This window comes from Eleutherodactylus coqui, chromosome 1 (genome assembly GCF_035609145.1).
Source record: "Eleutherodactylus coqui strain aEleCoq1 chromosome 1, aEleCoq1.hap1, whole genome shotgun sequence".
In the NCBI taxonomy this organism is placed as follows: Eukaryota; Metazoa; Chordata; class Amphibia; order Anura; family Eleutherodactylidae; genus Eleutherodactylus; species Eleutherodactylus coqui.
This window is the reverse complement of record NC_089837.1, coordinates 104,402,559-104,419,024: the sequence shown is the minus strand read 5'-3', so window position 1 is coordinate 104,419,024 and position 16,466 is coordinate 104,402,559. Positions and strand designations below refer to the sequence as shown.

The window sequence follows — 16,466 nt, the reverse complement described above, 5'->3', positions numbered from 1 at the left end:
GGATTCTACAGCACAGCTGTCACAGCCACAGCAGAGGATCGCAGAGTTTCTTCCACTGCCTTAATGGGCCACCGGCCCCATTAAGAATAATGGGCGCTTCAATGCGAGAGCTAGAACATGCCGTAATTTGTTTCCTGCATTGCAGTGCCATGCAGGAAAAAAAAAATTTAAAAAAATCGCACATATGTATGACCCCATTCAAAAGAATTTGGTTCATATTGCTGTGATATTTGTGTTTCTCATAATGCACAAATCTTGTGCAATTTTTTCGCCCACGTGAAAGCCGGCCTTAGGCTATTTTCACACATTATGATTTGTATTTGTAAGCCAATAACAAGAAGTAGGTCCAAAACACAGAAGCTGTGCAAATCTTACTGTTATACACCACCTCTGTTGTCCTGGGCCCAATAATACTCACCAAAATACTGTGAAAGTGGACTTACAAATTTATGTACATAAAAGACATGTAGTTGGCAATGAAACAAACTGCCTAGATAGTTCACTACATGTTGATTGCATGCATGGCTCAAGGACTCCATTTACATAGGATAAGCCACAATTCACAGCCCAAACAGTAGCTGATTCTTTAGCCCATGCTCCTGTGCATGTCATATACTGGTGGTATACAATTCCCAAATACACCTTTCTGAAGACATCTCTTTTTAGCCCAAACTTTTACCTAGCATTTATATTGTAGGGAAAAATCTGCATTGACCTTTTATAATGTTTGAACAACTGGCTCGTCCACTCCATCTGTTTCTATAATGGTGTCCTTTATCCATGAGATATAATTAGATATTCTGGTGTAGACACCATATTTTCCTTCTTGGGCACAGCCTTCTCCCCAGCTTACCACACCTAGCAGATACCAGGTGTTGCGATATAACACAGCAAATGGGCCACCACTGTCTCCTTTACAAGAGTCTCTTGCCTCAATATTATATCCAGCGCAGAACATGTTTCCTGTTAGCACCATGTCCGTAGAATTTATACAAGTGTCTTGGCTGACAATGGGTAATCGAACCTTTAGTAGGAAACGACTGGCACGTCCCTTATATCGCGTCGCTCCCCAACCACTTACTTGCCCTATTTCACCCTCTTGAGTTAGCAGACGTCCAAGTCCAGGACTAGGCAAGCAGATTGGTCGTGTGTATTCACTGAAGATAGCTGGGCTACGTAAGTACAAAAGGGCAATGTCATGGTCATAATATTCCCCCAAATAATATGGGTGGGAGAAAACTTTCAGTACTGCAATCTTCTGCTCATCCTGTTCCCGTTGGTATTTGTCATAATCCCCTAGGAAAAAATGGATATATACAGGCATCAAATATTTATAATAGGTCTATATTTGCAGCTCCGGATTAATGCCATTACTTTTATATACTTGATGGCCCACACAGCCAAATGTAATTTTGAATTATGTAAAGGTGGGAGTAGAGTAATTCTTGCCAAACAATACACATCAACAGGAAATATTCAATCTGTCCGAAGTATTTTTATCCTGCCAAACTATTTAAAGGGGTTTTCCAGGTAAATACTATTTATGATGTATCATCAGGATAGGTCATCAATAGTTGATTGGCTGGGATCCGTCTCTCGGGACCTCGACCGACCAGCTAAGCGGGCGCATGCCGTCAGCACCGCAAATACATAGAGGTTGAAGCGAAAGCAAGGGTAGACTCTGTGCCGACCTCTGTGTAGTGGCCGGCGCTTGAAACTGCAGGCATGGCTATCATTGACGTTGATGCTAAGCCTGTAGTTACAAGTGCCGGCCATTACATAGAGGTCAGCCAGAGACTTCCCCTGCTTCCACTCCAACCTCTATGTATTTGTGGTGCTGACAGCATGCGCCCACTCAGCTGATTCAGTCGGGGTCCCGGGAGACGGACCCCTGCCGATCAACTATTGATGACTTATCCTGAGGATAGGTCATCAGTAGAGATGAGCGAGCGTACTCTTTTCGGGCGTTTTTGCACTCGAGCACCGCTTTTTCCGGGTAACTGACTACTCGGGCGAAAAGATTCGGGGGGCGGCGTGGTGGAGCGGGGGGTAGCAGTGGGGAACAGGGGGGAGCTCTCTCCCCCCCCCCCCCCCCCCACTCCCCTCTGCAACCCCCCGCACACCCCTGGTGCCCCCCGAATCTTTTCATCCGAGTAGTCAGTTACTCGGAAAAAGCGGTGCTCGAGTGCAAAAACGCCTGAACCAAGTATGTTCACTCATCTCTAGTTATCAGTAGTATTTCACTGGAAAACCTCTTTAAGAATTAGACAATTTTTTTATAAGTGCCACAGCAAACAACCAGCCTGCTTGTTTTCACTCTTCTCACTGATGCTTTGTGACATTGAAACGGGATGATGTTTCCATTGCACTGCAGCCACACGTCATCTCTCAATCACATGTAATCATTTTCAAGATAACTGTAATACTTTTGGCACCACTTAACATCTCTACATCTACTTCCAAAATTGTTCAAAGCTTCAGGGTAGATTTGTTGCACATTTTGTCACATAATGACTACCTGATAAATGGAGGATAAACCTCTAACAGATACCACCAACAGTGCTTACCTTCCATACACAAAAGATAGAGCATGTTAAAATCAGGCAAGCCAGATTCTGGTTTGTCCCATTGTCAGCCTGCTATACAACACCAGTTGACTTTGGATCTGCCAACAATTTAAATGGCCTGCTTGAAGGAGCCAAGTATTTGTATCTTTTATCAATACAAAATGTATTTGAACAGTTTTTCCCCCATAATAGCAAAGTTGCCCCCTTATCACTTTTTACAACTTAATGTCTATGGTTATACATTCGTACAGATCACTGCTTCCCATTTACAACTGTATTGTCAAAAATGACTGCTATAATTTGGATACTGTGGGCACATGCTTAAAGGGATTGTACCAGGGTCACAAGTCATCTGCTATCCACACGATAGGGAATAACTTGCTGATTGGTGGGGATCTCACTGCCGAGACCCCCAACGATCTCGAGAATGGGAGTCTCGTGTCCCCTTCTACCGGTCACTGTGGGGTTACTACTCCCTCTGCAGTGACATCAGAATGAATGGAGTGCTGGTCAAGTATGTGCTTGCATACCGCTTTTAAAGTGTAACTTATTTTTCTCTCTAATGTAAAGACTATGTGGTTATATAAATTGTATAAAAGTGCTTTTAATCAGCCTATTATGTACACTGTTACTATGGTAGTAAGCCTCCTATGGAGCAAGCTGCATAGCTGAATATGGAGGTCCCTTCTTCAGTGTGCCTGCACTGTATTTTGTAGCTTACATAGAAGGCGTTATTGATAAATGACTTCCTTTTTTTCTTAGTTAATTTATATTCAAATCTCCCCCATAGTTGTATGATATCCCTGTCATTCATTTTGTCTAACATTCCAACCTCTCTCAAGTCTTTCCTAAGCATTGTGAAGAGGAGAAGCTGTCCTATTCTTCATTACAGCTTCTGTTCTTCACATCGCATCCACTCACTGCCGAACCTGATGTTCAGTGTATCCGGTGTAATACTCACAACCTGGTGCACTGAGCTAATGCCACGGTGCATCGAGGAGAGCAGACACTATTTCAAGAGGAGAAGTCAAATGCAGCATACGATGGCTTATTTTCACAGTGCCCAAGAGAAAAATGAGAGGAACGCTATACAAAACAAAAGGCAGGAGCTTCATAAAACTATGGGGTAGATTTTGTATATATATTGTGGTAATGTCCTCCAGGGGAGGGGCAGCAGCGACACACTGGACTCCAAAACAGTAGATGAAACTCACGGCAGTCTTTATTTTCACACACAGCAAACAAGAAAATGTCCTTTAACCCCTTAGTGACGAAGCCTGTTTGTGCCTTAGTGATGGAGCCAAATTTTGGAAATCTGACATGCGTCGTTCAACGTAGCATAACTTCGTAAAGGCTTTACATATCCAAGTGATTCTGACATTGGTTTTTCGCCACATGTTGTACTTCATTTTGGTTGTAAAAAGAGACCGATATAATTTGTGTATATTTATTAAAAGCGCCAAAATTGGGAAAATTTTGAAAAAAGTGTCATTTTTTCACATTTTCAACTGTAATATCTCAAATATGTCCAAACATACAGTACAAATTTTTGATAAGATATATATTTCCATCTGTTTACTTTATTCTGAATGCACATTTGAAAAACTTTTGTGTTTTTTTAACCATTTAGATGACGTACAAATTTAACATTACTTTTCAGCATTTTGAGGTACACTTTGTTTTCCTGCACCAAGCCAAGTTTGCAAAGGCTCATGAGTGTCAGAATAATAGATACCCCCCCCCCATGACCCAATTTTAAAAACTACACCCCTTAATGTATCCAATGAGGGCTGTCATGAGTATTTTGACCCCACCGTTTTTTTTCAGGAATTAATTAAATTTAGAGAAGAAAAATTAAAATTTCATATTTTTGCAAACATGTCATTTTAAAGATATATTTTTTTCCTTTAGTGCCCATGAAAATGAGGATTTACACCCCAAAATGGATACCCCCGTTTCTCCCGTGTTCTCCCGTGTTAAGAAACATACCCATTGTGGCCCTAATCTTATGTCTGGATGCACAACGGGGCCTAAAATGAAAGGAGTAGTCGGTGTCTTTCAGAACTGAAATTTAGCTTGAAGGCGTTTTAGGCCCCATAGCACTTTTGTAGAGCTCTTGAGCGGCCAAAACCATAGAGAACCCCCACAAATGACCCCATTTTGAAAACTAGACCCCTTAACGAATTTATCTAGGTGTGTACTGACCATTTTGACCCCACAGTTTATGAATGAATTCAAGCAAAGCAAAGGGGAAAAAATGTGATTTTCGTTTTTTTGCCAATTCAATCATTTTAAAAACTGCTTTTTTTGTACAGCACACACTTGAATGAAGACTTGCATCCCAAAAATGGATACCCCTGTTTCTCCCGTGTTCAGAGACATACCCATTGTGGCCCTAATCTTTTGTCTGGATGCACAACGGGGCCCAAAATGAAAGGAGTAAGCGGTGGCTTTCAGAACTGAAATTTAGCATGAAGCTGATTTAGGCCCCATTGCCCACTTGTAGAGCCCTTGAGCGGCCAAAACGACAGAGAACCCCAACAAATGATCCCATTTTGAAAACTAGACCCCTTAACGAATTCATCTAGGGGTGTACTGCATATTTTGACCCCACAGTATTTGAATGAATCTAAGCAAAGCAGAAGGAAAAAATAACAATTTTCATTTTTTTGGCAATTTTGTCAATTTAAAAACAGGTTTTTTTGTACAGTGTACATAGGAATGAAGACGTTCACCCCAAAATTGATACCCCTGTTTGTCCCGTGTTCAAAAACATTACCGTTGTGGCCCTAATCTACTTATAGGACACATGGTTAGGCCTATAATGGAGGGAACACCCGTTGGATTTCTGGGCACAATTGAATAAATTCCAGGACCCATTGCCCACTTGTACGGAATAAAAATTGACTCCCTAAAAATATCCCTCCCCCTCCTCCGTGCCCTTTTCGACGTTCCCCAAATCTTAGATAAAAGTAATAATGTGAACTGTGTGGTATTTCCGAAGACAGGGGTAACTACGGAGGCTGGTTGGGATGGGCCCATGGGGCAATAAAACCGGGTATCCCCCCTCCTCTCATGCTTTTTGGGGGTATTTCATGACCTCAGTAGCGGGTATGGGGTGTAAGAAGTGGCGCTCTGTGAGTCTCCGTAAGCTTGATGAGGTGTGGCGATCTCGCACAGAAGGCGCTCAACAAGCTGCTCCTGGAACTGCAGGAAGGCAAGCGTTCCCGGGGCTTCTTGTAAATTACGTATTACAGGTAGCGGTCTGAATAACGCCAGGCTCACACGGCCGTAGGTGGAATCTGCTTGCGGAGGCCCGCAGCGGATCCCAGCTGTAAGCCGGCCGTGACCCTGCGCACGGCCGCGTAATGTACTGCGCATAAATGCCTACTCACACAGGCGGTCATGCGCAGTATATATATTTTTTTGTTTGTATTTCCCGCACCGTTGCTTAGCAATGACATGGGTACCCGCAGCCCGTACACAATGAAGTTGCGTATGGGCTGCGGGTATATCCGCGACCACTGAGCACAATGGGCTCTGTGCAGCGGATAGCCACGGTAAAATAGAACATGCTGCGCTCTCTTTTCTGCGAGTGGATTACACAATTCCGACCCACTAATGTGAGCGGAATTGTGTAATCCAATGCGATTGATCTGCGTAATACCGCGGATCAGACGCATGCAGAATCCGTAATTCCTATCCGGTCATGTGAAACCGACCTAAGGTAGATCGCTACCTTTTTATCACGTGACCGGGGACCGCTCAACGAGGCCACCTGTCACTGCTCCAGGCTCTCGCTGGGAGCAAGGAGGTTTTAAATTTCCTGGGCTCCCCGACTCCTGCACATGTGTCCGGTATTTTGCAGGCGGTCGCATGCGCAGAATCCAGGAAAGTTCACGGATGAGGATCGCGTTGGGGTGCAAATACGGAGGCCTCCGTTAAAAAGTTTCATCTCCTCTCACCGATCGCATCGGTGAGGGGAGATGAACCTTCACCTTTTTTTTACTTTTACGTGATCGCCATTATCCATTGGATAACGGCGAACACGTGACCAGAAACCGCTCACCGCGGCCCCCCGTGAAATCTCCAGGCTCTCGGCTAAATTTTGTAGCCAGGAGCAGGGAGATTTTAAATTACGCTGGCAATCCACAGCTTTTGCGCATGCGTCCGCCACTTTGGCGACGGGCGCGTGCGCAGAAGCTGGGGTAAGATCCGTGGATAAATCCGCAGGCCTTAGGTACGTCATTTCATCCTCCCTCACGGATATGATCCGTGGGGGGTGATGAGACGTAAGTTTTTTTAACTTTTTTTTAACTTTTTTAAACTTTTTTTTTTTTTTTTACTCTTTACACTTTTTTAAAAAACTTTTTTACACTTTTTTTTACTTTACATGATCACTGTCATCCATTGGATGACAGTGATCATGTCCCTGATGACATCCCTCTGCTCCTGGCTACACATGGCAGCCAGGAGCAGAGGAATTTAAAATTTCCCGGGGCTCGAGCCTCTCTGTGCACGCGCCCGATGTCAATCATCGGGCGCGCATGCGCAGAGGGGGACTTCGGGTCCCGGAACATCGGGATACCGCTGAGGACCGGGGGTGAGTATTTTCACCTCCCCTCATGGATCCGATCCATGAGGGGAGGTGAAACGGACACCTTTTTAAAACTTTTTTAACTTTTTCGCGATCGCTGCTATCCAATGGATAGCGGCGATCGTGGGCCCCGGTAACACCTCCTGGCTCCCGGCTACCTTCAGGAGCCGGGAGCTAGGAGATTTTAAATTTGCTGGGGGCTCCCGGGCTTCTGCGCGTGCGCTTGACGTCATCGTCTGGCGCGCATGCGCAGAAGACCGCCGGCAGGTGCGGGAGGACCAGATTCATCGGGGGCAGCGCAGAGAAGGCAGGTGAGCATTTTCAGCTACCCTGATGTATCTGATCCATCAGGGCAGCTGAATCTTTACTTTTTTTCACTGTTTTATTTACTTTTTTGCGATCGGCGCTATCCATTGGATAGCGCCGATCACAATGCCGGGGGGGACTGCCCGCATCCTGGGATGACAGCTCCATGCTGTCGGCTACCTGCGGGCACCGACAGCATGGAGTTGTCATGTCCTTAGACAAGTGGGCATTAATCCAAAGAGGATGCATAAAACTACGTCCTCTAGGATTAAAGCCCACTTTCTGAGGACGTAGTTTCACGATGGGGCAGTCGTTAAGGGGTTAAAGTAGCAGAGGTACCGCGCAGGGTCCTCAAGTCCATACACCACACAAATGCAGTTTGCACTATCCAAGTGCTCAGAGGGTTTCTCCTCAGGCTGTCAGGCCCTGACTTCCTGGAGCTGCACTGTTTTATGTTCCAGTAATGAGGTCAGGGCCTACAGCTGCGCTTCCTGAGAACTAGGGTGAAGTTGTGGACTGGAGCGCCACCCTGTCCAGACTAGAAGCCTGGGAGGGATATATACTCCATCCATAACTTCACCCTTTAAATGCCTACAAAATGAATAAAAAAGGCAACCATTTATTGCATGTAAGCTGCTGGACCTGCGTTAGAAAAGACCGAACAGGTACAGTGCAGAAGGGACTTCCATATTCAGCTATGCAGCTAGCTGAAGATGGATTTCTCTAGCATTAGCTACCAGCTGAATAATAGGCTTACTAATAGAAATGTACAGAAGGAGGTGATTAAATATATTGCAAAAAGGCTCATAATCACCTATCCTGTACATGTAAAAAAAATTGCCCTTGTTTTTATACACTATTTCCCTCACTAGATCCACTAATCAGCTAACAGGCTATGCTGTCGTGAATAGGATGACCTTTTTTGTCTGTCTGCTCATATTGTAACCCTTTGCTTGAGCATCGAGGAATTTTGATTATACGTCAGAATTGGAATAATGCTGCATATACCGTTCTCTAATATATCTAAGTATGAGCTTACTAAAATGATTAGCAGTTTTTAATAACTACCTGACTGATGGTTACTTCAAATATGTCACAGCAATGTCAGTCTATTACAATACAACTTACCAAGAGTAACATGATGTGGGTCAATTCCTTCAAAGCAATGAGCGGCGGACACTACCCAGCGTTGACTAATCAGGCTCCCACTGCAGAAGTCTGTCCCTCTAGAAGTGCGAATCATAACCTAAACCAGACAGCATAAATGGAGACAGAGATAAAATACAAATTTGCAATTGGAGAGTTGGCAATGTAAGCATAGTCTGTCCTCCAGGATATTGTGTAGTGGGAGGTCTTAATTGCTGGGTTTCCACTAATGGGGTCCTTAAGAAGATTTTCTTGTTTTATGAAAATAAAGCTTAAAGGTATATTCCTACAATCACATCCATGGCCTATGTCACCAAAGACACCAAAACAGTAAAAAAAAACAACTAGCGTTTAACATCAGTAACCACCAAAAGTACCTCTACTTCTATGTTTTGTTTTTAACTCATTTTATTGAACAATAAATATACCATACAGTATATGAACTTTGCATACATCGTAAGTTTTTCAGATTAAGGGAGAATTGCACAGGTACATTCTTATAACTGACATATAAATATAGTGCATTAGCACATTAGGTTACAGTGTCAGTAGAATTTGACAGTAGGCACCCACATTACTGACCAGTCCTAGAGACCATTCTGTTCAATAAACCTTGGAGCAAATCTTGTGTGAAAGACGTGTCCGCCGAGCCACACCATCTCCACCAGACCTTGGGAAATTTCTCCAGGCATTTTCTATTTGTATAGACTATGTTCTCATACAATAAGGTGGAATTAACAATATTCTGCCACATCGAGACTGTTTGGGAACGTCTATCCATCCAGCATAAAGCTATCGTTTTGCGGGCTGGAACAACACCTTAGTAAGAAATATCCGATCATGAAATTGCCAGTGCACCTCATCCAAAACACCCAACAAGCATATGATCGGGTCAAGTGGAATTGGCATGCCAATTAGCTGGCTGACAAAATTCTGTAACCTCCTCCGAATATGCATAGATATCTGGGCTGCTCCATATTAAATGATTAAAATTTGCCCCTCCTGCTCAGCATCAATGACATTGGTTGGCAGACACCATGTTCATTTTATAAAGCCTAGTCGGTGTTAGATAGCACTGGTGAAGTGTATGTAATTGAGTTAATTTATTGTTTGCAGCTGGTAATACCATGGTATATGATGCCTTCGCAACATCCCATTGCTCGCCAGCAAGGAAGGGGATAAGTCACTTCCATCTATCTATCACCAACATTGGTGTATAGGAAGTTTTATAATGCAGCAGATGAACGTACAATGCCGATATCAGAGCCCTGGGGCCTTGAGTGCTTTTTATGCCTATCAGAGCATACAGAGACAGAGGTTGCCTTGGTTCTGGAAATTGTGTCATAAGAGCGTAAAGGAGATGCAAAAATCTATAGAATCCAGTCCTAGGGATTTGGTACAGCTGCTGGAGCTGTTCAAAGGAGGCTAGTATAGCATCAATATACAGATATTCCAATGGGGTAATTCCCAGGTTCACCCAGAACTGCTTATCTGGTAGATTCACAAGATGTGGGAGCTTTCTATTATCCCACAGAGGGGTTTTTAAAGGGGTACCTACATATTTAGTCAGTGATTTACAAGTCTGCCACACTCTAATCGCCAGTTTATGAATAGGTAGCATCTGCTTGGCCAACAGGTCTGGTTTCTCCAGAACAATCCAGAGGGAGATTTCAGACAGAAGAACCATTAGGTGGTGTTCAGAGTTTGGGAGGGGAGCGTTTGACAACCAGTGCCGAATATACCTAAGTTGTCCGGCCAAATAATACAGCTCAAAATCTGGTAGCGCCATTCCTGCCATGTCTTTAGGGTGCTGTAGGGTCTCCATGCGAAGCTTAGCTCTAGATTTCCCCCAAATGAAGGATACTACCGATGAGTTGGTCTTATTGAAAATTTTCTGGGGTATGATTGTGTCTGCGTGTTCTATATCTATATAGATATTTGGGGAGAACAATCATTTTAATAACAATTATTCTACCGGCCACAGATAATAGTAGGGTGCTCCATGATTTGAGTTTATGTTGCAAAGACGTTAATAGAGGGGCAATATTCAAAGCAAAGCTCAGCATGTGATCTCTAGAGATATAAATCCCAAGATATTTAAATTGGGAAGCGATCTGTAGGTTGTAGAATGCCTCTCCTATCTGGATATAAAAGCAGACTTCTGCCAGTTAACGCGCAAGCCTGAAAATCTCCCAAACCCATCTATTAGAGAGATAGCCAGTGGCAAAATGTGCCGAGGTTCAGATATATATAATATTAAATCATCAGCGTACAAGCCTATCCTATCCTCTGTAGTTCCGATCTCAATGCCCTTGTATGACCAATGTTGCCGAATTATTAGAGCCAATGGCTCTATTGCAATAGCAAACAGGAGGGGGTAAAGTAGGCAGCCCTGTCGGGTACCCCTATGTAGTGCAAGGGAGGTGGAGGTCAGGCCATTCACCATGACCATGGCTACCAGAGATCTATACAGAATAGAGATCCACTTAAAAAAAGGATTCTCCAAATCCGAATCTGTGAAGTACCTCTATCAAATATAGCCACTCAACAGAATAGAATGCCTTAGCAGCGTCTAATAAAGCCAAGGTCCAGTCCAACCCCCACCTCCAGCCCACCTGTGTAATTACCTGTGTCCTTCTATTATTGTCCGAGGTTGACATTCCCAGGATAAAACCTGCTTGGTCAGAATGTATGATTTCTTTTATTACCTAATTCAAGCCAATATCTTAGTGAGGATCTTATAATCTGTATTAATAGTGAAATGGGCCTATGTGACCCACAGTCCTCCGGGTCTTTATCGGGCTTTAAAATGAGCACTATGCTAGCTTCTGACATGGACTCTGGAAGACGCCCATCCTCAAATATATATTTATATAAAGAAAGCAAGTATGGCACAATTCCTTCTTTGTATTGTAAATAGACCTCCAGTGGTAGACCATCCGGTCCCGGGGTCTTGCCTTTAGTCATGACCTTCATTGCCTCTTCAATTTCTTGCATTGTAATAGGGGAGTCTAGTAGCGAGTTTCTTGTAATGTAGAAAATACTATGTCTGCCAAGTAGGTATTTAGTTCTGTAGGGGAATAATCAGCCTGTGATTGATACAGGCTATAGAATTGTTGAAATCTATTCAAATTATCCTTCGGATCCGAGAGTGTGACTCCCTCAGCTGACTTAATCCTCAGTATTGCGAGGGGGGCAGTCTCCTGATGGGCCATGAAGAAGGCCAACAACTTGCTTGACTGATTGCCCAATTCAAAGAAAGATTGACGACTAAAGAAGAGATTCCTCTGGGCTTTTTCCCTTATATATAGCAAATAGTCCCTTCCAATCTGCAGCCATCTATTCCTATTCGTGTCAAAAGGGTAATAAATTCCCTCTCCAATGACTGACACTGTTCCGCCAATAGTTCTCCCTCTCGTGCCCCAGCTTTCTTAATAAAAGAGATTGAGCTACTTCTAAGTTTATTACCTTGTTTACCCTAGCTATGTCCTTCAGTAGTTCTATGTAGCTAAGATCAGTATACACAGTTGTCATCCCTATCCTCCACACTGGTACTATGTCTCCAGCAGTGCAGGCATTCAGTGCATGTACATCAAACAGCACAGTGCTGTCTTAAAGGGGTATTCCAGAGCCTGGATATTTTTTCACCCATCCACTGAATAGGTTAAAACTGATAGATCAAGAGATAAATTTTCTGGCAATAATTATACATAAAGCTGTTGGTCTGGGGTGACTATGCCTTCTCCTAACAAGCCACGTCCATTTCAGGAGGCCCCCTTAAGGACCAGGCTGCTTTGATCCTAAAGGAGCAGACAGTTTTTAGGGATTTTACCCATGTGGTGGTTAAACTGCCCTACTTTTTTTCCTGCATTTTGCTATAATATTTTTTTTGTAATTGTTTAACTAAATATTCTGAAGCATGAACTGTAAGTGTTCATATCAATAGAGCAAGTTTTCTCTGGCCAGAACCATTTTTAATGCCATAATATAACAATCATAGTTAACAACTGCAAAACTGATTGATCAAAGACAAGCTGATGTAGGAGCCTGTTGTATCGTTTGTTGCCTGCCCAGACCTCGGCATGTCTTTGGATTATGTCGGTATTCACACCATTAGGTACCGCGTTTTTTTCCTGTCACATGTAAGGCTATTTTTTACATCTTTTCTCACAGTCTTTTTTCCCATTTTTTAGTTTTATTGAGAGTAAAAAAAGCTTAAGAAAATTATTTTTTAACATTTATAGTTGTTATTTTTTTAAATTAGTATATTTACTCTAAATTCTGAAGTATGGCAATGGGTTGCTCATTTTGATTTGGATGTTTAATATATAATATGTATAGTTTTGGATTACAGGGCGCATACAACAACAGTTTTGGTTGTTGGCGGCGGTGGGTCATTTTCTTTTTTATATACAGTATATATTATTATTTTCTGTAAATTTTTTAACCCATTTTTGTAACTTTTTAAAAAAAATCTATGTCCCCCATGACGTCATATAAGACCTCTGGGGGTCATTTACATTGTCTTTTTTATTTATTTTACACTGTAGCTGGGGCATCCATAGGAGCAGCATCCCATAGGAGCCCCAGTTACATGTGAAAACATCCCCTGTAGTGACAATAGTAACTGGAAGAGCTGATCGGAGTCTTCTAGGACCCTGCAGCTTTGCTCCTAAAGGGGGCACCCGATCATGTGATCGCTGGGTTGCTTAGTGCAAGAAACACTTCCACTTTCACTTTTTAGTACATAGCGCTCATTGAGAAGGCAAAAGCAGTTAAAAAGCACTTCTTATTAAAAGGACTAAAAGGGGCCTTTTGAGTTTCTTCATTCTAGCAACCAAAAGAATTGTTCCCAGACTTTGGAAGTCCACTACACCTCCATTGAAGGTGATGTGGGTGGAGGAGCTGAATGATCTAATGCACTTTGACGAAATGAGGACAGGAGAGACTGATGCCCATGACGAGTTCTGTAGAACGTGGCAGATCTGGATCTCTTTCCGGTCTTCAGAAGGTTTCAAGAAGTGGGAAGACACTGGTCAGATTTAAACAGCGACTCTGGTCACACAGGCACATTTCGGCCTGGGCATTACTCTCCAAAGGAGCTTATTATGATGTTCCAGTCACCCCGTTCTCTCTCTCCTCCTCCTTCCCCCACCAACCTGTTTTCTGCTGTCTCCCTGCCCTCTGTTTGTCTCTAGGCTCCGTGGTGTCACTAAGTGTACTGTCTATATGCAAGTTATTCATGAAAAGTTGCTGATAGTTCTGTTTCCTGTTTTGTTTTTTTTTTCTCTTTTTTTTTTATTTCCCTTTTCTTTAGCCTATATCATTGAAAGGGGTAATAGGTTATGGTAGAGCGTATAGAATCAAAGAGTAATTGCTTTGCATCCCAAGTGAGCTTGTCTACACATCTGTATGGCAAAATTTTGAATAAAAATCTTTTGAATGAAAAAGCACTTCTCACTTCTCCTCTGGGTTCTCAGCTGTGACTAACTGCTGAGGACCTGATCTGCTCCTGCTTGATTGCAGGGGCAGAGACTTTAATCCTGTGCCATATTTTTGCTATCAGCGGGGATTAAAGCCCAGGACCAAGCACCGTGTATTTACCGTGCTTGGTCCTTAAGGGGTTAAATGTTCACCAAAGTTTTTAAAAAATGTAAGAACTTGTAATTTATACAGTGTTAAAACTTGAATTACACGAATTTGAAAAAAACTCCTTTAAAATATTACTGCTTAATTTCACAAAAGTATTTTACTGGAAAACAATGAGTGACATTATAGAAATAATGAAGTCACAAATTAATTTTTCTTTCCCTACAATAAAAAACATTTGCACCGCCTCATGGTGTTTTTTGCCCACCTCTGAATCAGTATTGGACTGGACGTATGCATGTCTCTTATTCAGCTTTATACACTATGTTACTATATAAATGGGGCAAGACATCATTATTTCCAAATCCTTAGATTGCTCCTAGATAACAAGACACTATTTCTCATCCAGGCACTAACTTTGTTGCCAACTCTAAACTTTTTTTATAGAATAATGTAGAGTGTGAGAGCATGACTTAGAAGTAGTCAATGTTGTGTTATTTTGAGTCCATATTAAATCTGTGTAATTATGAGTGATTGATATAAAACATTATTGAAATGATAAAAGAATGAAAATGACCACATACCTGCCAGGGGCATTGTCCCAGCTCACAGCGCATCCCACCAACTATCCGATCTTTTTCTGATCTGCCTTCATTGCCCAGAATTCTCCCAATGAAGTCATCATACCAGGTTGTTCCATTCCCATCTTCACCTTCCATAGTAGCGTTCTTACTGTCTATTCCAGTAACATTATTAGAAGTGCCATTCTCTACATCTTTGTCTGATGTTTGCAACCACTCAGTATCAACTCCCTGCTGCTTTCCCACACTCTCATTTAAACTGCTTGCAGCTGTGGAATTGGAGACGCTATTCTCTGTTTCTGGAAAATCCAAATTGGAGCGACCAAGGGGTTCTTGTGGATCTAGTAGTGAGCGTGATGAACTGATTGTGAGTCCACATGGAAAACGAGCTGGAGGCAAATTGGAAACCTGGGTTATTGCCAATGAATTTGTAGTAATACTGACTGAAATTATGAGGCACCTTTACTGCTTACAGATGAAATCCTTCCTTTCTTTGGGTGAGCACCCACTTGCGTTTTTTTAAGGCTTCTTTCACATGAGTGCATATCGGCCGGCCGTTTTCACAGCCGGCCTATATACACTACGTTGGGAGTGAAAAATCAAACGTTTGTGTGCCCGTTCATATGGCCTGGTGAGGTCGGCGCACATGTGCCGAGCTCACCAGGCCATCGCCCATTTCCCCTCCCTCCCCATCGTAGGCTCACCTCTCGTTCCTCCCCGCTGATTCTGTGCAATGGGAGGGGGTATACGGGGGCGGGGCTAAGTGCTGGTCCGCCCCTGCCTCCTCCCATTGATGGCTATGGACAAGGGCCGGGGAGAGGGTGGGCACTTAGCTCCGCCCATGTCCCTCCCCCTGTCCATAGCCATTAATCGGAGGGGCGGACCGGAGCTTTGCTCCGCCCCCGCCCCCTTCCATTGCACAGAACGAGTGGGGAGGAACGAGAGGTGAGCCTGCATGGGGGGGAGGAGCCTGCATAGGAGTCCACGCAGCGGCCGACGTATTCTGGCCCAAAAAATAGTTCCAGGACTATCTTTTGGGCCAAACGCCCGGCGCTATATTAGCTTGGCCGGGCGTTTTTAAGTCGCAGAAATACGCCCATTTAATCTGATGCTAACACTGCAATATCGCAGCGTTTTTTTTACTGCAAATGTCAATGGGACTTTCTAATGTTAAAATCGCATCATACAAAATCACAAGTTTGCGCTTCTGCGATTTTTGTGCAATGCGATTTTAACATTAGAAAGTCCCATTGACATTTGTAGTAAAAAAAATGCAGGAACATCGCAGCATTAAAAAAACGCTAGTGAGTAAAAGCCCTAAGGGTGGTCTCGCTGACACCATTTGATTTGTGATATAGGGATTGCATGGATAGACTATGTACAATGAATGCATCTGACCGTTTCACGAAGGCTGTCTATTATTTAAAAACTTTTTCAAATTAAGGCATATACTGGAAGGGCTAAAGGTAACAAGACTGGGTGCTCTGTCAGTTAGCCAAGAGTGACTTTGTTCCTTACATATAGGGGCACATTTATGAAATCTTATATTACACTTTGTGACATAAAAAAAAGTCATAAACTTTTGCACAAATGGGTATTTACAAAAACATTTGCGACTTTTACGTTTTCTGCACTGCCCTAACACTTTAAATTTGGGAAGGGCTTGTTGGGAGGGGGGTA

At 43.0% G+C, this 16,466-nt stretch overlaps 1 protein-coding gene across 1 annotated transcript in view; it reads right to left on the bottom strand.

Annotated features, from left to right (window-relative positions):
* Positions 1-265: 265 nt before the first annotated feature.
* Positions 266-16,466, bottom strand: part of LOC136610282 (coagulation factor X-like) — a 37,473-nt gene continuing 21,272 nt past the window's right edge. The window contains exons 7-9 of the mRNA XM_066589517.1: positions 14,790-15,175; positions 8,599-8,716; positions 266-1,296 (exon numbers count right to left, since the gene is read on the bottom strand). Coding sequence (XP_066445614.1) covers positions 719-1,296; positions 8,599-8,716; positions 14,790-15,175 — 1,082 coding nt within the window. The 3' untranslated portion in view covers positions 266-718. The remainder of the gene's footprint in view (positions 1,297-8,598; positions 8,717-14,789; positions 15,176-16,466) is intronic.